Below are 21,614 nucleotides of genomic sequence, written 5' to 3'. Positions count from 1 at the left end.
TTCTTAAATAACTGTAACTTAAATAAGGGAAAATTTTCTTTATACCACTACGTTGGCCTGCTACTCTTAAACAAGGCTAAGGTTAATAGACAGACAGATATGCTAATACTGCATGCTGCACTTTCTCAGCACATCTAAAGTAAATTCACTTGCTTAAATTTGAAAGTTAAATTAACCCATCAATTAAGGACTTGCTGTTAAAACAATTCAGTTTGCCATTACTGTTGCTTTGGTTTGTTTCTGCACTTCCTCCTTTTAGCTGTTTGTCCATTTCCTGCATAATCTCCTCCAACCTCCAACGCAGCCACCCAACTTCCAGTTTCATTGATTCAAGGTCTTGTATGCTATTTAACATGGATTCAAGCTGAATTTCAGTCAGATTTTCTAAATCCGTTGCTTGTAGCTTCTGGATAATGTCACAAACAATCTCCAAGAGGGAGGAACGGCATTGAAGAGAATGCAAGGAGCAATTGGCAGCAATATCGCCGTGCTTTGAAAGAATAGCTTCAAGAACGGGTTCAAATTCTTCCTTAACTCTGTAATTATTTTCAAACGGTGAAGTTGATTGAGCTTTAGGAGACTCGGCTTCTTCGTTATTTTCAAAGGCAGCATCAGCAGCCTTCTGTTCAAGGCTATTATTTTCTGATTTGATCTCAGGTTTTTGCAATTTTGCTTCTGATTTCTGATGTAGGAAAAATCAAGTCAAAGGCAAGTATAAATGCAGAAACAACTTAAACTGCAGCTTTCATTGCTGTTATGATATTAATCAATCTCAAACTTCATAAAAATTTTCTTTTGTATTATTTTGGGATGAAACCCTTTTATGAATCTAAGCTAGAGGCCTCAGAAAAAGAAAATTAATACCATATTTGACTGTTACTGATTGCAAATTCTATATCTTTTCATTTTTTTTATCAGGAAAATTTAGCCTAACGATGCAAAAGCTCGTCACCCAGTCAATTTATGGCAGAACAGAACTGTATGATTCTAGACGCAAAATGAACCAAAAATAAATCTTAATGAAAACATTCGTTGTTTACCTTTTCTTCCAAGAACTTGACAAGGCCTTCTAATGAAGTCTTTGGATCTTTATTCTTCATTAGTTCGCCTGCAACGTCAGCAGGGCTAACTTGAACTTCTTTGATAAGCTTTTCAATGGAAGTAAATAGGTCATGATCCCAAATATCCAAATAATTTACTGCTAACTGCTTGAAGGTAGAGAATGTGCAATAAGATAGGTATATGTGCATGTCCATACGGCCAGCTCTTAGCAATGCAGGATCGATCCGATCTTTGTAGTTAGTAGTGAAAACTATAATCCTTTCATTTCCACAGCATGACAGAAGGCCATCTATGGCATTAAGAAGCCCAGAGAGTGTTACCTTTACATAACAATAACAAATTTAACTTCAGCCACACTTAGTGGTTAAACCCTCACAAACAATTGGAGGGATTTACTCCAAAAAAACATGTGTAAGTACAACGCAAATTAGTTCTTAATCCCTTCTTCCTCATTCAAACAAACCCATCTTCCAGAAAACAATAGTAAAAACATAATCAGAAAACGAGAAGTTAAAACTGAGAAGAAAATAAAGAAAATGAGCAAATTAGTTGATGAACAGAGAACAAACCTGAGGCCTTGAAGATTGGGTGTTATTTTCTTGTTGATGATCTCCAGCTTGACGATTCTGAAGCATGATAGAGCAATCAATATCTTCCACCACAAGAATTGACCGATCGGACATATGAAGCAATAAAAACTCAAGACCAGAGTCAGAATTAACAGCAGATAAATTCAAATTATAAATATCATAATTAAGATAATTAGCCATAGCAGCAATCAAACTTGATTTCCCAGTTCCAGGAGGGCCATACAACAAATACCCTCTTTTCCATACTTTACCAATCTTCTTATAATACTCTTTCCCTCTAATAAACCCAGCTATGTCGTCTATAATTTTTGCCTTCAGATCACCATCCATGGCTAATGTTTCAAATGTCATAGGATGATCTAAATTCTGTCCTTTAGAGCTCCACCCATCTCTACCACCACGAGTAGTGTAAAACTTAACCATCCTATTCTGATCTTTAATTCTCTTAGCCATGTCAAGAATGTAAGGCAAGTATTTGTTTTTAATCAAATCAGTATATCTTTTATGAAACCTGAGCTCATACCATCTCGATTCATAATGAAGTGTAGAATTGAAATCAGCATAATAACCCCATTTCATTGGAATTCCATGAAATACATCAACTATCTCTGAGTTTCTGTCTAACCCATATGTTAGAACTTTCATGCTTTCGCTTTTGCCTACTGTTAGGCGACGCTGGTAGGAGGAAGAAGAAGAAGAGGAAGTGGAGCAGAAAGCATTGCTGCCAAGATATGTGACCAAGGCATTGAAGAGATGGTTTGTTGAGCCTTCATGTGATTCTTTGACGACGATAGTGAGTTCTGATGAGAACCGGCGACAGAATTCCCATATGTAACTGCGTATTTCTTGTGGGATGAATTCATTGAATGAGCTACGAATAATTGCAATTGAAGCTAGTATTGATAAACTTGAGACCATGGTTTTTTTTTTTTTCTCTATCTTTTGCTCTCTCTCTCTGTATTTTATGGATATGCACGCCACTTTGTACGAGCATATAAAGTTGGTGAATCCATAAATTCACCTATCAATTTTATTACTTTAATTTTTACTACGTCCTTAATTTTTAAGGTGACATCTAGAAGTATAAATAAGATAAGTCGAACTAAGCTTTGGTAAACTCGAGCTCAAGCTTTTTTTGAGTTTGAAAATTTGAGCTTGAGCTCGACTCATTGAAAAATAAATCGGGAGCTCGGCTTGATCAAGTTGGCTCGTGAGCCAGCTTACGTGCTAATGACCCAAGCTTGAGCTCGGCTCATTTATTAAACGAGTTCGATAGCTCGACTCAATAAGCTTATTGAACTAGCTCAAGCGAGCTTTTACCGAGCCGAGCGTCTAGTAGCTCACGAGCGCCTTGTCTTGTTTACAGCCTTAGTGACACTCTTAATTTTTACTTTCACCGATCAAACACTTTAACTTATAAATTATACCTATTAAATACTTCAATTTTCGAAATTATTTTATTAAATACTTTAATTTCCATAATTAAATCAATTAAACACTTATTAAAATGTTGAAAATTATGAAAATTATTATTCTAAAAAGTCTTGCTAACTATATATCAAATCAATATTTTATAGATAAAAGCTAAAAAACCTAAAGATTAATGATATTAATTTCGAAAGGTGCGTAATATTATTAAAATTTACAAATTCAAGTGAACAATAAATTATCTACAAATTTCAGAGTGCCATAAGGTTAAAATTGCAAAGTTCAAAGGTAAATTTATGTAATTATCCAAAAAAGTTATTTGATGTTTTTTAACCAATTTCGAAAAGAAAATTACTAAAAGTGATCCATCCACTATCTTACAGGAATAGGACTATGATTTTATTTATGGACCAAACTAATAAAAAGTTTTTTTTTTTTAATGAAGGTATTTCGACCATTTACTGAGGGATGGTATATCCAGATAATAGGTAGAAATATAAATTGAGATCCGTGCAGCGGAAGATTCTGAATTTAAAATTTTCTAAACTGAAAAATATTTTCTCAAATGAAGTTATTTTCTGAATTTAAAATTTTCTAAACTGAAAATATTTTCTCAAACGAAGTTATTCGTGCTTGGATGGCAGATATTTTATTGTCATTGGTTGGATCTGACAGCGGTTTTCGCAAGTGTACGAAATCGCAACAAGTAGTATAGAGTAAGAAAGTATCGTATCCACAGGGATTGTTTATCAATTACCAAAATTATGTTAACCTATTATTATTTAGACGACGATAAAGGAGATTCGCTGTAAGGTAAATAAAATTTAAAGTAAAAATAGAAGAGATCAAACACAAAATTCAAGTGAAAAGAAATCAGAGGATTAAGCTACTAGGGAATTTGATTTCACTTAATTCTATCCAGCTTATTCTATTAGTTCATTAATCAATTTTAATTGTTCAAGTAGGAGAACAACCCTAAAGTCACTAACAAGCTCTCCCGATTTATTGTTAGTTATTCTAATCCAGTTCAATTACCTATCTTTAATAGTGAAATTAAACATAAATCAGATTATTAGGTTTTATGGTTGTTTTGTGAGTTCACAACTTAAAAATTTATTAACTTATGAAAACATCCCTTGAGTCAAACCATATAGCTTTCGCATCAAGTTATTATTCTCAAGTAAATTATTATCTTTTTCATATCAATAACCCTTCTCCCGAATGTAATTATTGAAATAATTCAATCCAGGGGAAAATTTCTGCCTGGACGCCTTAAGCACAATAATAAGTTATAACAAGAACAAGGAAGAATAAATCTAATATTATAAACTGGAATCGAATTAAGTTACATCAATTCCCTAGTATAAGAGTTTAGCTAGACATAGTAATTAAATTAAACTCAATCATACTTGAATCATTCATCATAATTAAAGACAATAAAGAAAGAAACAAGATGAAGGGTTTAGAATAAAAACTGTATCACAACTATGTTGATGGCTTCCTGGAATCTTGGCACAATTCTTTGATGCTTGAAATCTTGAGAGAAAGAAAGAATTATGTAAGGAAATTGCATAAAAAACGAGATCCCTTGTTAGGAGAAGTTCCTCTCTTTATATAGAGTTTTTTTGAAGGCAAGTTTTACTCCTTTTAGGAAATAGAATCCTTATTTAGTGAAAAATCTTTTATAGGAGATCATGACTGTTTAGGTTCTTGATTTCTTCTTGATTAGGACTCCTTTTTCCTCAAGAATAGGTCCAGGTCTTGTTTAGTGTGTTTAGGAAACTCCCCGAGGTCGGCCCATGTGAGAAAAAGCTTGATTTGCGCATTAAATTCCCGCTGGTTCCGCCTGCGCAGCACGGGCGTGCTTCCTTGCACGGGCCATGTGTGCTTTAGTCTGGAAGTCTGGCTAGTGAAGCACGGGGCGTGCTAGGTAGCACGGGCTAGCGAAGCATTGAGGCACGGGCGTGCCACTTAGCACGGCAAGGGCGTGCTTTTCTCTGGAAGTCTGCCTAGAGTTGTCACGGGCGTGCTATGCTTTGACACGCCCTGGTCCCATTATAGCACGGCCGTGCCTTTTGGCACACCCTGGCCGTGCTCTCTTCTGTCTCTCCTTTGGTTTCCTTGGCTTCTAGCACGGTTGTGCTTTTTAGCACGGCCTGGGCGTGCTAGAAGCTAAGTGCCTTGTATTATAAAGTTCTTTTCTGCGCCAAATTTCTGCAATTTTTTCTTAGATCAAGCGGATTAAAGATCAAGGAAGCTTTTGAACATAATTATACTAAAAGTGATTTAAAATCAAATTAAAGCAATAAAACTTACTAAAATTCAAATAAAAACTATATTAAAACACTATAGAATTAACACCTATCAGGATCTATAGATCAACCTGCATATCGAGTCTAGGCAAAGTTTCATCCATCCTACAATGCTATTTGCGAACAATTAGCAAAAATATTTGTTGATTTGGTTTATAGGTACGCCCAAAAACTGGATTAAGGCAAGTTTAATCTATAATATTTAATTATTTATCTATAAAAGTGAGAATCATTGGAAAAATATTGAGATTGCTAAAAATGTCTCTTTCAAGTTTGTGGATTGACAATAATATTGTCACGACCCATTTCCGTGGGCCGGACCGGCACTAGGATCTGGGTGGGCTTAAGGCCCCCAAAGCCCGTAGTAAGCCTAACTTATTTAAATCTTACATTCTATTCATAATTATGGATTCAGGCCCAATAATTTATTTCACAAATATATCCAAAGTACAGTCCACATAATAAATGTCTATACTCTATTTAATCATTTACAACCCAGTTGGAATACAATTGCGGAACTCTACCTTTATATTCACATCGTTATTTCTATCATTAACGGTCTTCTATAATAAGTATTTCAACTCCATAGGGCTTTCCTTTCTTTCTATTACCTGGAAAAAAAATAGTAGGCAGGGATGAGCGCCAAACTCAATGAGTAGGGTTAGATAACCCTCTCACCCCACACAGTCACACAGATGCTAAAATATTTTAATCTGGTCATGCGTTTAATTATATGATCATGCAGTTTGTCACACAAATGGCAATACAACAGCAATCACAATTATTATCACCTTCATATAATCACATCACGTGGAAATTAGTCAGTGGAGTCACCGAACCCCCGATGAGCCGTCCTCCCACATGGCTCATCCTCTCACGTGTGCACTAGGGAGCCGATCCCCCATACTGGCCGACCGGTCTAATCCTCACTTGACCAGCCCTCTCATTGTTTTTCATTCTCTCTTTTCTTTTCCATACCAACAGGAGGCAACCCGGTCGTCTCCATCAAATCTAGATCATCAGGCGCTCACAACAGGAGGCCACCCTGCGGGCTGCGATCAAATCTAGATTATTCAGTGCGCCCAATAAAGAAGCCAACCTGTGGTTAACAGAAACGGTAACGGTAGGTGCACACGGGGGCGCCGATCTCCCATTTACTCGGCTAACGGTAATCAGGATCCATATAACGGTAACGGTAATCATAATCAGGATCCATATAATGGTAACAGTCTCACAAACCCATGGTGACCCACTTCATCTCAATTCCACACAAACAAAGCACAGCATAGTCACAACACAAATAATCAAAAAATTTTTAATATCAACAAATAGTGCATCACAGTATGATAATTCAACAAAATAATGCATGATAACATTTAGCCGTGAATGCATGAATGCAGGCGGATGATACTAGTTATCTAACACTACTCACAGTTCTTTATTGTCCTTTAAAAGGACTGCCTTTTTAGCCACATGCTTCCAGCTTTTGTCCTCGCATTTTTGAATTTTTATAATCCTCGGATTGAAACTACGCGTGCTGGAAGCGATTGGACCACCTGAGATCGACACAAGAGGGGCTGACTTGCAGTGGTGGCGCGACCTGGTGGCGGAGCAGCTGGCGGCGCAACTGCAGGCGCGACAGATATGCTCCTGGTGGTCGGAGACACGCTGGAGCTGCAACTGAGCTGAGGCGCTGCTCCTGTCTACGGTGCTCGCTAGATGGAGGCTGTGAAGAACGGCGAGCAGCGGTGAGGAGCGGTAGTGGCGCTATGGCTCTGCTCGAGCTGGTGGAGGCGCGATCTGCTTCTGCCAGCAACGGAGTCGCAGGCGCAGGGAAAAAGAAAGAGAAAGAAAGAAAAGAAAAGAAAGAAAGAAGAAGAAGAAGAAGAAGAAGAAGAGAGGAGGAGGTGGTGGTGTTGGCAGTGTGCTGATGGCAGTGTCGGTGGTGGACTAGTGGCGCAAAAATGGTGAGGGAGTGAGCGTTGATGAGAAGAAAAAAAAAAGGGAAGGAGATGTTTCTAGATTGTTTGGGACGAACCGGTTCGATTTGGCCCAAGCCTTTGGTTTTCAAATTTTTTAATCGCTTTTTCGGTTCGGTTTATCACAGTATTCGCATTAAAATATTGAAATAAATTTACAGGCTGTCGGTTCATTAAATTTAATTGGAAAATATTTTGAAAATAAAAATTCGGGTTGTTTCAGTTTTCCCCCCTTAAATAAATTCATCCTCGAATGTTAAAAGTAGCAAGAAGCTAGGATGCAACAGTTGTTTACGACAATGGTAGTTGTGCTTCTCACATAATGCTGCAACTGCTAAAAGTTATTGCATTTACATTTAGGAGGATACTTGTTCGTCTGAGCAGCTAGAAGGGTGAATCAAGACGATGAGGTAAATATTTTTGAGTTCGTTAGTCAGAGTGGTGAAACTAATTTTTATTAGATTTATTAATTAAGACAACCCAATAAACAAGCACGGGAAGAAAATCTAATTTATAGAGAGGGTAGGATGATTATGAGTTGAACTCATCCCCAAAGTTTAGATATCGACTTATCACTATAGTTAATTTAAACTTGAGTTGTACTATATTTACAAGGCGTCAAATCAAGTAAAATATTCATAATCCAAGACACAAATTCGACACTAGTATTCACCTTTACACATAAGAATTTAAGTTCCTCGTAATCTCTGCTCAAGTAAGGGTTATTAATTTCATTAGTTATATATTATGTGACCTACATTTGTATATCGCCTCATTTATTTTTCACTAGCTATTATAGGCACTGATAATCACTCAATAAGACGCTCATACACAAACCAAGTATTAAATCTTCTGATACAAAAATTCACATATTCAAATTTACTACTATCCCAATTTAGAATCCTTATTTCAAAATTCAAAACCTACATGCTGACTCATCCATTTTCCTTCAGTTCCAAATATTAATATCATTGCTCCAATAATCATGGAGGAAATTTATAATTAGATAAGATGGTTGCTGCCAATTCAAGGAGGTTTTCGATTATTATCAAATTCTGCCATTAAGTACTATTTGATCATTTCCAATTAAAGAGAACAAATTCTTACCACTACTACAAGCTTATTTCAAACAAAATCATGACATTTCTCTAGCTAATTGCTATCAACTGATAGGAGATCATGACTTCTATCCCAATCTCATCACATATTTATCACCTTAACCATTTTCCAACGAAAGACATATAATCTCCTTTCAAATCCTACTAATGAGAATCTTCATGAAAACAAATCGTACATCAACTATATAGAGAAAATTTAAACTCATAGTCGAGTCCCTAATTTAGTTTTAACTTCTCTGTTCCTCTTTCCAATTTGTCATATCATACCATTTCTTAACTAATTATGACAAGAACTTATGCAACTAGCCAAGTTAATTGTTGTCATGCCAGATAATTCTTCATTTATTTCTAGAATTTGTAAACGCCATTCTATTATACTCACTTCCATAAAGAAATCCAGCCTACAATCAAGATGTAAAATTCTCCAAACCGTAGTTTATATTCAATTTATCTATTTCTTCTATCCTTGATCAATCTTTTAGACCTAAGTTTACGTATTTAGAAATCAAGAATCCTAAACAAGTAACGCCTTTTACTCTAGTTAAGTATGAGATTAAGGATATTAAACCTATAATCCAATTCCTGGTTACATTATGCCCATTGTTTTATGTTTATTCTTAATCTCATGAATGCCTATGAATATTCAGATAATAATATTATTGGGTTATTCCTTTTCTCTAAGCCTATCGTAATGTATATCACTTTCAAATTTGTAAAATTTATACCTAATACGATCTAGGAATATCCTCAACCTTAATTATGTTATCTCTATATTCTTTACTCCAAATAAGGTTAATACCTCATTGAATCCTTCAACATCGGAGTTACAATGTACCAATCCTCAATGGACCTAATTAATTAAGTATTCCCTTAAACCACAAGATATGTCGCAAGCTGCCATTTATAACACAATTATATTCATTCAATCATAATTGCTACCAATTACTAAGAAATTCGGAATAGGTTTACATTGACTCTGAATTATATTTCAATAATTCTCACCTTAATTAGTACCTCAATCATTCCATGGGTAATTTAAACTAATAATTTATCTAATTGACACACATGAGTTGGCGTTCCAATATAATTAAGATGTAATCTTAACCATCTCGTTACCCATCCAATAATCTTATAGTTTATGTTTTCAATCCTCGAATACTTATGTGTATCCTCCTTACTAAATTTGCTAAAATTAGTCCAAATCCACTTATTTATTCTTATACAAATCTCAATATTCCAAATGAATAGTAAAATTAAAACTCAGTTAGTTCATTGATGTATAAAATACTCTAGATACTTTTCTGTTCCCTAGAGGCATAATTATATCTCCCTTTCTCCATCCAATAAACTAAGTAACTTACAAAAATGCACTAAGTAATAGGAATTTCTTATTCTAACTACTTTGCATCAAGACATTACATTTATTCATATTCATCGCCACCTCAAGCTGAACCTCATGATTCTTCATCAACTCTTATTCCCAGTTATTACTATTAATAACACTCATCACTTGTTGTTGAAAGAATATTTCGAATTTTTTTTTTTATTGTGTGTTATATTTTCAATCTCTACATCACTATATATATACACAAGATTGTTCTAATATAGGAAGAGATCTAAATAGGAATAAACCTAAATTAGGAAAGACAATAAACCTAAACTAGGAAAGACAATATTGATTTTAATTACAAAGCTTTCAACACTCCCCCTCAAGTTGGTGCATAGATATTACTCATGCCCAACTTGCAAACCAAAGGATGAAACAGTTTGCTATTCAAACCCTTCGTGAAAACATCGGCTAGTTGCTCTTTTGAAGCTATATAGGAGACCTTTATAAGGCCTTCAACTATCTTCTCTTTTATAAAGTGACGATCAATCTCTATGTGCTTAGTTCGATCATGCTGGACTGGATTATTCATAATACTGATGGCTGCTTTACTATCACAAAACAAGGATATATTTGTTGTTTCAACCAACTTTAACTCTTCCATTAATCTGCGCAACCATAGGAGTTCACATATTCCTTGTGCCATAGCTCTATATTCTGCTTCTGCACTGGACCTTGCAACAATAGCCTGCTTCTTGCTTCTCCATGTGACAAGGTTTCCTCCAACAAAAACACAATATCCTGAGGTTGATCTCCTATCATCAAGAGAACCAGCCCAATCCGCATCTGTATAGCCTGTTATTGTCAAATGGCCATGTTTAGAAAATAAAAGTCCTCTACCAGCAGCTGATTTTAAATAGCTTAGAATCCGATGCACAGCTTCTAAATGAGACTCCCGAGGGTCATGCATATACTGACTCACTAAACTTACAGCATAGGCAATATCTGGTCTAGTATGGGCAAGGTAAATCAACCTCCCGACCAATCTCTGATACCTGCCAACATCAACTGAACTTCCCACTCCAGCTTGAAGCTTATGATTGGCTTAAATAGGTGATTCTGCGGGTTTACATCCCAACATACCAGTTTCTTTAAGAAGATCATGTACTTTCTTTGAGAAATAAAAATCCCTTTTTCTGATCTAGCAACTTCTATCCCAAGGAAATATCTCAACTTTCCCAAATCCTTAATCTCAAACTCCCTAGCTAACAAATTTCTCAAGTGAGTCATTTCTTCTTCATTATTTCCAGTCATCACTATATCATCAACATAAACAATAAGCAAGGTGATCTTACCTTTATGATGTTTGATGAACAAAGTATGATCAGCATCGCTTTGCATGTACCCAAAAGAAAGCATAGCTTTACTAAACCTTTCAAACCATGCCCTTGGTGATTGCTTCAGCCCATATAATGACTTCTTCAGCTTGCAAACTTTTCCTCTGGTCTTGTCATCATCAAATCCAGGAGGAATCTCCATATACACCTCTTCTTTCAAATCACCATGTAGAAAAGCGTTTTTAACATCAAACTGATGTAATTCCCAGTCAAGATTGGCTGCACAAGACAGCAAAATTCTAATTGTATTCATTTTGGCTACAGGGGCAAAAGTTTCCTGGTAATCAACTCCATAGGTCTGACTGAACCCTCTAGCTACCAATCTGGCCTTGTACCTCTCAATGGAACCATCTGCCTTATGTTTAACTGTGAACACCCATTTACATCCAACTGGCTTCTTTCCTGATGGAGGAGTTACAAGATCCCATGTCTCGTTTTTTGCCAAAGCTCTCATCTCCTCAACCATTGCAGCCTTCCATTTTGAGTCCTGTAATGCCTCTTGCCAATCCTGCGGTATAGAAACAGAAGAAACAGACAAAACAAAGGCTCTATAGGAAGGGGACAGAGCATTATAAGAGATGAAATGGGAGATAGGATGTTTAGTGCACGTTCTAACTCCTTTTCTAAGAGCAATAGGAATATCAAGGTCATTGACAGAAGGGCTGGAATCAAGATTAGGATCAGAATCATCAGGAATTAAAGAAGACTCACCAAGTTCTTGTTCGGCTGTATTTTCAGAGCCTGAAATTGGAGAAGACGGTTGATCAGAGGTCTCATGCTCCATGGTTGTATCTGTATTAGTCCGTCGTGTGTAGGTTTTCAAATCAGGTCTATCCAATCTTTCTAGAGGTTTGGGTTGTTCTCTCCTACTATCTATGTCTACAGGAAACTCCCCCTGGAAAGGAACGTCATTCATCACCTCTTCCATCTGATATTTCTCCCCCTGAAGAGGTGATTGGGAAGGAAAATAAGACTCAAATTCCCGAAAGGTAACATCCATACTCACAAAATATTTTCTAGAAGGAGGATGATAACACTTGTATCCTTTTTGAGTAGCAGAGTAACCAACAAACACACACTTCAAGACTCTAGGATCTAATTTGCTTAGACCATTCTGATGAACAAAACAAACACAACCAAAGACTTTAGGAGGTACAATATAAGAGTTTTTTCTTTGAAGAACCTCTAATGGAGTTTTAAAATTTAAAGTACGAAGAGGCATACGATTGATAAGGTAAGCAGCAGTCAAAATAGCATCCCCCCAATATGGTTTGGGAAGATTCATAGTGAACATAAGAGACCTAGCTACTTCCAGTAAATGCCTATTTTTTCTTTCCGCAACTCCATTTTGAGCACTAGTATTGACACAACTAGTTTGATGAATAATACCATTAGAATCTAAATAGGTACGAAAAACTGCATTCATGTATTCAGTACCATTATCAGTTCTTAGGATTTTAACATGCGCATCAAACTGAGTACAAATCATTCTATGGAAATTCTGAAAACACGAAAAAACTTCATTTTTTGTTTTCATCAAATAAACCCAAGTTAATCTAGTACAACAATCAATAAAGGTCACAAACCACCTATAACCAGAAAGAGAGACAGTTTTAGTAGGACCCCATACATCAGAATGAATAGTAGCAAAAGGAATCAAGCTTTTATTATTAATTTGAGAATAAGAATGCCTGGTGTGTTTGGCAAGTTCACAAGCATCACATACTAAGGAATCGAAATCACACTTAGCAAATAAAGTGGGAAATAAACGTCCTAAAACAGAAAAAGAGGGATGTCCTAATCTCCTATGCCATTGAATAACTTCATGGGAAGGATTTCTAGAAGTTCCTAACAAAGCTTGACCGGTACCCGACTTTGAAAAACGACAAACGTCATCCAACAGATACAGTCCATCGCGCAAGCTACCACTGCCAATCGTTCTCCCCGTGTTTAGTTCCTGAAATATACAATGAGTAGGGTAAAAGGTTACTTTGCAATTAAGCGCTTTTGTGATTAAGCTAACAGATAATAGATTAATAGGGAATCTAGGGACATGAAGAACAGAGGAGAGTTTAATATTGGAAGTACAGTTAATAGAACCTGTGCCAGTAATGGGTACTAAGGAGCCATCCGCAATGCGAATTTTTTCTGTGCCTTGATACTTAGAATATGTACGAAAATGTTTTATAGAGCCTGTTGTATGTTTATTTGCTCCTGAATCTATAACCCAAGAGGGTTTTGCAATTTTTGCAAGAAAGGTAAGAAAAGCATTACCTGAATTAACAAAATTAGAAGCTGCAGTCTGAGTTGAGGAAGAATCAAGCTGTGACAACAATCGTTTCAGGGACTGAATTTCCTTATCAGAAAAGCTACCAGTAGTAGATGTTTCCTCACATAAAGCTCCACCATCAGATATGTGTGCCTGCAGTCTAGAAGAACTGACCCGCTTTCCTCCACGCCCTTTAGTTGGGCGTCCATGTAATTTCCAGCAGAACTCCTTCGTGTGCCTGTTCTTACCACAATAGTCACAAAATAATTGATCTCTGTTTGAAGAACCGTTCTTGGCAGCCTGTATATGTTCACTTGCAGAATTAGCAATCAACCCTGCTTTATCAATTGTAGATCTGTGAACCATTGCATTCCTCTGAGTCTCCTCTTGCTGTACAAAAGAATATGCTTGTCGCAAGGATGGAAAAGGATCTCGTCCAAGAACTTGGACTCGAATTTGATCATACTCGTTGTTTAGGCCAGCTAGAAAATCATACACACGTTCTACTTCAATCAACTTCTGAACTTGAGTCGCATCATCAGTACATTTGGCTTGAAAGTCTTGGTAATAATCCAGTTCTTGCCATAACCCACTAAGTTCAGCAAAATACTGAGCGATAGTCAGATCTCCCTATTTGGTTTCATGAACTTTCTGTCGCAATTCATACCTCTGAGCATAGTTTCCAGTTTGCAAATACGTCTGTGAAGCGGCATCCCATATCTTCTTAGCTGTATCAAGAAGCAAATAGCCTCGGGAAATAGTTGGCTGCATGGAATTTATTAACCAAGACATAATAAGAGAATTCTCGGATTTCCATTTGTTAAAGCCTGGATCTATCGAACCTGGTTTAGTTGCGCCACCATCAAGGTATCCCTGCAAACCTCTTGCTTCAATGAATAATAAGCAAGATCGAGACCAAGCCAGGTAGTTTGTTCCATCTAACTTCACCAGACTAATCTGAAGAGAGGGGCTCTCTGAGTGAAAACCCATATCTACCTTTTTTCCGTCAGCCATATTGTCAGAAAAAAATTTTTAAGCGGTAGTGGCGAAGAACTGGCAGCGGCAGAAATCAACCAAAAAAAGGAAAAAATTGCAAAAAGCAAAAACTGGTGCTGAAGAACCAGCAAGGGAAGAACGCCATAACAAATCGAGGCCGTCGGAACAAAAAACGTCGACGGATCTCGCCAGAAACAGCCGCACGCGCCGGCGCGTGAAGAACGGCCGAAAACTTCTGGCGGCGCGTGTGCACACGCGGGTGGTCGGACAGCGACGCGGCTTGGATGGAGGGCCGATCGGCAGTCCCTCTTCCTTCTGAGCTGGGCGGTGACGGCCAACTCCTAACTCCGGCGGCACTCTGTATATCTCAGCCCTGTTTCAAATCGAAACCGTCGCCGAAAAAATTCACGGCAATGGCTCTGATACCATGTTGAAAGAATATTTCGAATTTCTTTTTTATTGTGTGTTATATTTTCAATCTCTACATCACTATATATATACACAAGATTGTTCCAATATAGGAAGAGATCTAAATAGGAATAAACCTAAATTAGGAAAGACAATAAACCTAAACTAGGAAAGACAATATTGATTTTAATTACAAAGCTTTCAACACTTGTACATAATACATTTATAAGCTCATTATATGGATTCGATTCATATAACTCATAAAACTATTTCCTAACTAGACGCTATCAAATGACAGAAGTCAAAAATTTCTTACTCTCAAGTAGAAAGTCTATCTTTCTTCCTGAATATAAGTACTTAGTTCTTTTCCTCATCGGGATTACAATCCTTGAATCATTTATCTATTTGTTTATCACCAGACATTTAATAGCTTCCTACATTTGATCTCTTTTTAGATTCTAAATTTACTATTTATGAACCACTAATTCTCGAAACTCACCTCACAAGACCCGATTAACTCAACTCAAAAGTTTGGTCATAACATTATCAATTATTTGTTTAATATTCTAGTAGAATTATCACCGACAGTGATAATTATTTTAAACCTCAAAGCCATTTTCCTACCTTCAATAATATACATGTTCCATCATTCTACCCTTAATAGTATTTCACTTTTTTTTTTTCACATTAATAGTAGTTATTCCTAATTTGTCAAAATTCTAAATACCAATTATCCTCATTTAAATCCTATTCATCTATACTCCTCACATTTTTGTAGTTGAGTCTTTTCTTCATATCCATACAATAATAGAACTAGATCCAGTCTTATTTATCTAATTCATTGGTGTAACATCAAGTCCATAGTTGGACGATTATCCTTTAATGTCCTATATCATTCATCAATGCACATAACTGTCATGGCCCACTATTTATATAACATAATCATCTTAATTTCTTTTTATGAGTCATTTACTTCTTCTCGGATCATAGAATCTCTCATTAAACAATAGTCCTTATTTATAACTTACATAACGTCTAGAATGCAACCATTATTTTAAATATCAAAAGACTAAATCTCGTTGAATTTAATTCATAATCATGTCCTATTAACCCATAAAGTGCCACAATCCACACAATATCCGTTACTAGGTACATAAAGATTAAAGCAATTCATTTCTTACTAAGAATCACAATTTACCTTTCTTATAACCACAATAATTTATATCATTCCCTATAGTCATACACTTGAAAGAAATAGTTGATTATTACCACAATACTCTTTACTCCAATAAACAGTAATTATTTCTCGTAATTAACAAGCACTTGATATAATTCCACCAACATTATTTCTTACGAAAAACACTCATCATCAATTATTATTGCAAATCACACCAAATCATTTATCATTTAAACCTTATAAATATCATTCATGTAAATGTACTAACCAAGATATATATTCCATCCAGAAAAATGATTATCTCCACAGTTCTAATAAATTCCACCAACCATATCATGTAAACTTCATCAAATAAATATGCTAAAATCAATACCCTCATTAAATAGATCCTAATGTCCTTGACCCCGAATCATCTAACTCTTTTATCAATTAAGACTAACAGCCCATTCTCAATATACCCCTGCTGTACGTACACATATATACAAATCTATGCAATTTCAAGCATGTATTCCACAGTCAACATATATTAAATAACACTAGCATGCTTTTATTATTTTTGCTTCAACCTATTAAGCACATATCACTTATCCTCTTATCTAAATGTTATTCCATAGGAGAAAATTTAAATTTTTAAGCTAAGGACACAGTTTCCATTAGAAAGAGTACACTGGTTGATCAGGCCACTGCACTTCCTTCTAATTTCTTCTGTGTTTCAAAGCTTTAACTAACCTTTAAAATATCATTATTTATAGATATAATTATCTTTCACCATTTATTTATCTATTTATTTATTCTTATTATTTATTTTATTTATGATTCTGTGCCTGGCTTAGAGCACAGTGCGTCCACCTGCACTAAGACCGTCTCCTATTTAGTGTCTCTCCTTTGTTGGTTACGGCCGATCCCAACGTAGGAGTTTTATATTCAATTTCCTATGTTCCGCAATTGATTCCTAAGGCCCAACTTAATGCTCTGATACCAACTTTGTCACGACCCATTTCCGTGGGCCGGACCGGCACTAGGACTTGGGTGGGCTTAAGGCCCCCAAAGCCCGTAGTAAGCCTAACTTATTTAAATCTTACATTCTATTCATAATTATGGATTCAGGCCCAATAATTTATTTCACAAATATATCCAAAGTACAGTCCACATAATAAATGTCTATACTCTATTTAATCATTTACAACCCAGTTGGAATACAATTGCGGAACTCTACCTTTACATTCACATCGTTATTTCTATCATTAACGGTCTTCTATAATAAGTATTTCAACTCCATAGGGCTTTCCTTTCTTTCTATTACCTGGAAAAAAAATAGTAGGCAGGGATGAGCGCCAAACTCAATGAGTAGGGTTAGATAACCCTCTCACCCCACACAGTCACACAGATGCTAAAATATTTTAATCTGGTCATGCGTTTAATTATATGATCATGCAGTTTGTCACACAAATGGCAATACAACAGCAATCACAATTATTATCACCTTCATATAATCACATCACGTGGAAATTAGTCAGTGGAGTCACCGAACCCCCGATGAGCCGTCCTCCCACATGGCTCATCCTCTCACGTGTGCACTAGGGAGCCGATCTCCCATACTGGCCGACCGGTCTAATCCTCACTTGACCAGCCCTCTCATTGTTTTTCCATTCTCTCTTTTCTTTTCCATACCAACAGGAGGCAACCCGGTCGTCTCCATCAAATCTAGATCATCACGCGCTCACAACAAGAGGCCACCCTGCGGGCTGCAATCAAATCTAGATTATCCGGTGCACCCAATAAAGAAGCCAACCTGTGGTTAACGGTAACGGTAACTGTAGGTGCACATGGGGGCGCCGATCTCCCATTTACCCGGCTAACGGTAATCATGATCCATATAACGGTAACGGTAATCATAATCAGGATCCATATAACGGTAACGGTCTCACAAACCCATGGTGACCCACTTCATCCCAATTCCACACAAACAAAGCACAGCATAGTCACAACACAAATAATCAAACAATTTTTAATATCAACAAATAGTGCATCACAGTATGATAATTCAACAAAATAATGCATGATAACATTTAGCCATGAATGCATGAATGCAGGCGGATGATACTAGTTATCTAACACTACTCACAGTTCTTTATTGTCCTTTGAAAGGACTGCCTTTTTAGCCACATGCTTCCAGCTTTTGTCCTCGCATTTTTGAATTTTTATAATCCTCAGATTGAAACTACGCGTGCTGGAAGCGATTGGACCACCTGAGATTGACACAGGAGGGGCTGACTTGCAGTGGTGGCGCGACCTGGTGGTGGAGCATGTCATGGCCCAGCCCATGGTCAATATTGTCCGCTTTGGGGCTCCAGCCCGTACGAGTACCCCCTCACGGTTTTGTTTTCAGGCAGGCTTTGCAACCCGCCCAAAAGGCCTCTTCCAGAGTGCGCAGCCCAATGGTCGATATTGTCCGCTTTGAGGAGTTGATAACTACATTCCCTCTCACGGTTTTGTTCCTTTGGGAGTTGATAACTACATTCCCCAAAGAAGGCCTCAACCATGTTCTGGAACCACCCCTCTTATGTACAGGACCACCCCCTCGTACTTAACCGATGTGGGATTTGCCTAAGGTGTGCTGGCCTTGCCACATACACCCCCCCTTGGGGACTCAGCGTCCTCGCTGAGGTTTGCCCCACCACCGGCCAGAGGAACGAGGGTCGGCTCTGATACCAATTGTCATGGCCCAGCCCATGGTCAATATTGTCCGCTTTGGGGCTCCAGCCCGTACGAGTACCCCCTCACGGTTTTGTTTTCAGGCAGGCTTTGCAACCCGCCCAAAAGGCCTCTTCCAGAGTGCGCAGCCCAATGGTCGATATTGTCCGCTTTGAGGAGTTGATAACTACATTCCCTCTCACGGTTTTGTTCCTTTGGGAGTTGATAACTACATTCCCCAAAGAAGGCCTCAACCATGTTCTGGAACCACCCCTCTTATGTACAGGACCACCCCCTCGTACTTAACCGATGTGGGATTTGCCTAAGGTGTGCTGGCCTTGCCACATAATATTAATATTAAATGAAACATTAATTGATCTTTACAAATCCATGTGAAAGCTTAAAGGAAATCAAAAATGAGTTGAAAGATGAATGACTTCTCGGTAAAGCACGATTTTACCTGAAAAGCCTGAAAAACGGTAATTTCCGTACGATTTTTACCAAGTGGAGTTTAGAATATTAAATACACTTGGTTTATACCTAATAGGACTAAAGTAAAGTGATTAAAAAGATTAGAGTGCCAAAGGATGAAGGGAAAACAAAATGGAGGATTATAGTGCAATTTGCAATTAAAGGACATGGAAGGAATTTTTAATAAAGTTTATTATATAATTTTTATGAAGAAGTGAAGAGAAGCACGACACTTACCACCCATTTTGCAGTTCAGGTCGTTCAAGAAGAGAGGAGGAGGGTTTTGAGTCAAAACCAAGCAAAAAGAAGGTGAAAATCAAAGAATTTTCAAGTAATTCTTAAGAGAAGGTTAGTTATTTTCACTTCCTCCTTCATTTCTATGGATTACTTTTTGAATTCCATGAACTTTGAAGTGAGGTGCTTGTTTGTGTAATCTGATTTGGTGAAGATGAAGTGATGAGAAGTGATTTTAAGGTGATTTAAGATGATTGAAAGTAGTTATGCATGAATTCAAAGTCTAAGTTGCATAAGTCACCAAGATGGATGATTTTGAGTTTGTTCTTGATATGCCATGAACTAGGAATTCTGATATTCTTATATTATGATGTTATGTAAGTAATAGAAGAGTTGGATTGCATGAATTTGTGCTGGAAGTGAGGTGAGAATGCTTAAACATATATAAATTATTGTTGGACATGTTACAGTTGGGCTGCCTGAAATTCAGCTTCTGTAATTGACCTATTTGACTAAGCAAATGAACTCCAAAATTTATGAAATTTGATATGGAGATAGGCTGAGATGTTGGGTAGGTCGTGTTAAAATTTAAAGGCCGTTGGATAAAAGGAAATGGAGTTATAAGTAAATCAATGCAGGCTGCTCAGCATGAGAAAAACTGAACTTCAGATTCTATAATTATGTCATTTAAAAATGCAAATGAGCTTTAAAAATTATGAAATTTTCCAGAACAGTACCCTAAGATGTTTGGAACATGCTGTCAAAATTTCAGGGCAATTGAATATGGGGAATTCAAGATATAGTCAACGCAATGCCAGCTACTCAAATGCTGAAATTCTGCATTTCATAAACCTTGAACGAATTTAGCATGCTATTCACTTCTATTGTTTTCGTTGTTAGTATTTTGTGTCTAGGATGTGGTTAAGTGTTGGATATGAAGTGTTTCATGCTTAAACTCAGATCATATAACACTTGGACAAGTATAGTGAAAATGAAAGAAAAAGCATGAGACTACATTCTAATGCTTAATTTACATTCTTATAGAAGTGCATGTGTGTACATTGTGTAGTATGATCTTAATGTGAGTATTAATATCATGCTACAGCTGCTGAGAGAAAGGGAGTTGAGGAGAGGGTGATTACTAGAGGAAAAGGGCTAGGGGAGCCATCTAGTTCAGGTTAGTGTATATTATTCCTTTCCTACTTTTATTTAAACAAAATGAAATTGATTTTGCAAAATATTTTCAATGGATTTGCTTTATGAATTATAACTATATTCATAAGTTTTTAAAGAGGAAAAAGATTATTTTGAAAGCATACGACCGAATGATATTTGTAAATGAATTTTATGATTCTTATACTGTGAAAGAGGAGGACGTTGGCCAATTGATATCTGTAGTATGAGGGGTGGCCGTGATTAAATGTTTTTAGCAGTGGTTGTGAAATGAAATGTTGTCCATTGTGATTTTGATATTAGTACATAAATGGAATTGTTTAAAAGTCTTACAGCTGATATAGATATGGTTATTACCCCGAATATCATTTCATTTGTTGAAGTTGATATTACGATCGATTGAACATGGATATCATCACTAGATGATATATGATTGATATGAAATTCTCCCTCCATGTTGAGGTTGTAGATTGCTCCCTCTTCTGTTGAAATCATATCACAGATTGAGGTTGTAGATAGCAGGTCTAGATGTGCACATTAGACATTGATGGCCCTCAGAATTGACTCTATAAAAGCATTAAAGACTATATTATGAATTGATGATTTAAATGGTATTGATTTATTTTGTTTCTTATTTTCTTTACCATGGTGGATTTATGAATTGTCATTCCTTATTATTTTTTTTAGTACACCACTAAGCCATATGCTTAGCGATAGTTGCTTTTGTACTATCGCAGGTAAAGGAAAGGAAAAAGAACCAAGAGAGGATCATTTTTATTTGATGTAGATAGTATGCTACTGATGTAGCTATTGTATATTTGACTTCTTTTGGAATATGTATGATGTATTAAACATTAACAGATCATTTATGTATATTTGAGCAGATTCATATAAATTATGATTGTATGAATTTGAAAATTTATAGTCTATTAAAGTAATTAATTTCTATTATGTATCTAAGATTTGAACAGGACTCCAA

At 36.5% G+C, this 21,614-nt stretch overlaps 1 protein-coding gene and 1 long non-coding RNA gene across 2 annotated transcripts; one reads left to right on the top strand and one right to left on the bottom strand.

Moving 5' to 3' along the window:
* LOC119371359 (AAA-ATPase At3g50940-like) lies at nucleotides 1–2,624 on the bottom strand. Its single transcript, XM_089720837.1, has 3 exons — nucleotides 1,632–2,624; nucleotides 1,041–1,382; nucleotides 1–682 (listed from the first exon to the last, which is right to left on the bottom strand). The coding sequence occupies exons 1-3, from the start codon at nucleotides 2,568–2,570 to the stop codon at nucleotides 167–169; spliced, it is 1,797 nt and encodes a 598-aa protein (XP_089576963.1). The 5' UTR covers nucleotides 2,571–2,624; the 3' UTR covers nucleotides 1–166.
* Nucleotides 2,625–19,393: 16,769 nt separating this feature from the next.
* On the top strand, nucleotides 19,394–21,614 carry LOC149496661 (uncharacterized). Its single transcript, XR_016320576.1, has 3 exons — nucleotides 19,394–19,576; nucleotides 20,568–20,639; nucleotides 21,373–21,614. It is a non-coding gene; the product is annotated as an uncharacterized LOC149496661 (long non-coding RNA).

This window comes from Jatropha curcas, chromosome 4 (assembly GCF_041381405.1).
Source record: "Jatropha curcas cultivar XTBG-Jc1 chromosome 4, XTBG_Jcur_1.0, whole genome shotgun sequence".
NCBI classification, from domain to species: domain Eukaryota; kingdom Viridiplantae; phylum Streptophyta; class Magnoliopsida; order Malpighiales; family Euphorbiaceae; genus Jatropha; species Jatropha curcas.
This window is presented reverse-complemented; position numbering and strand designations above follow the sequence as displayed.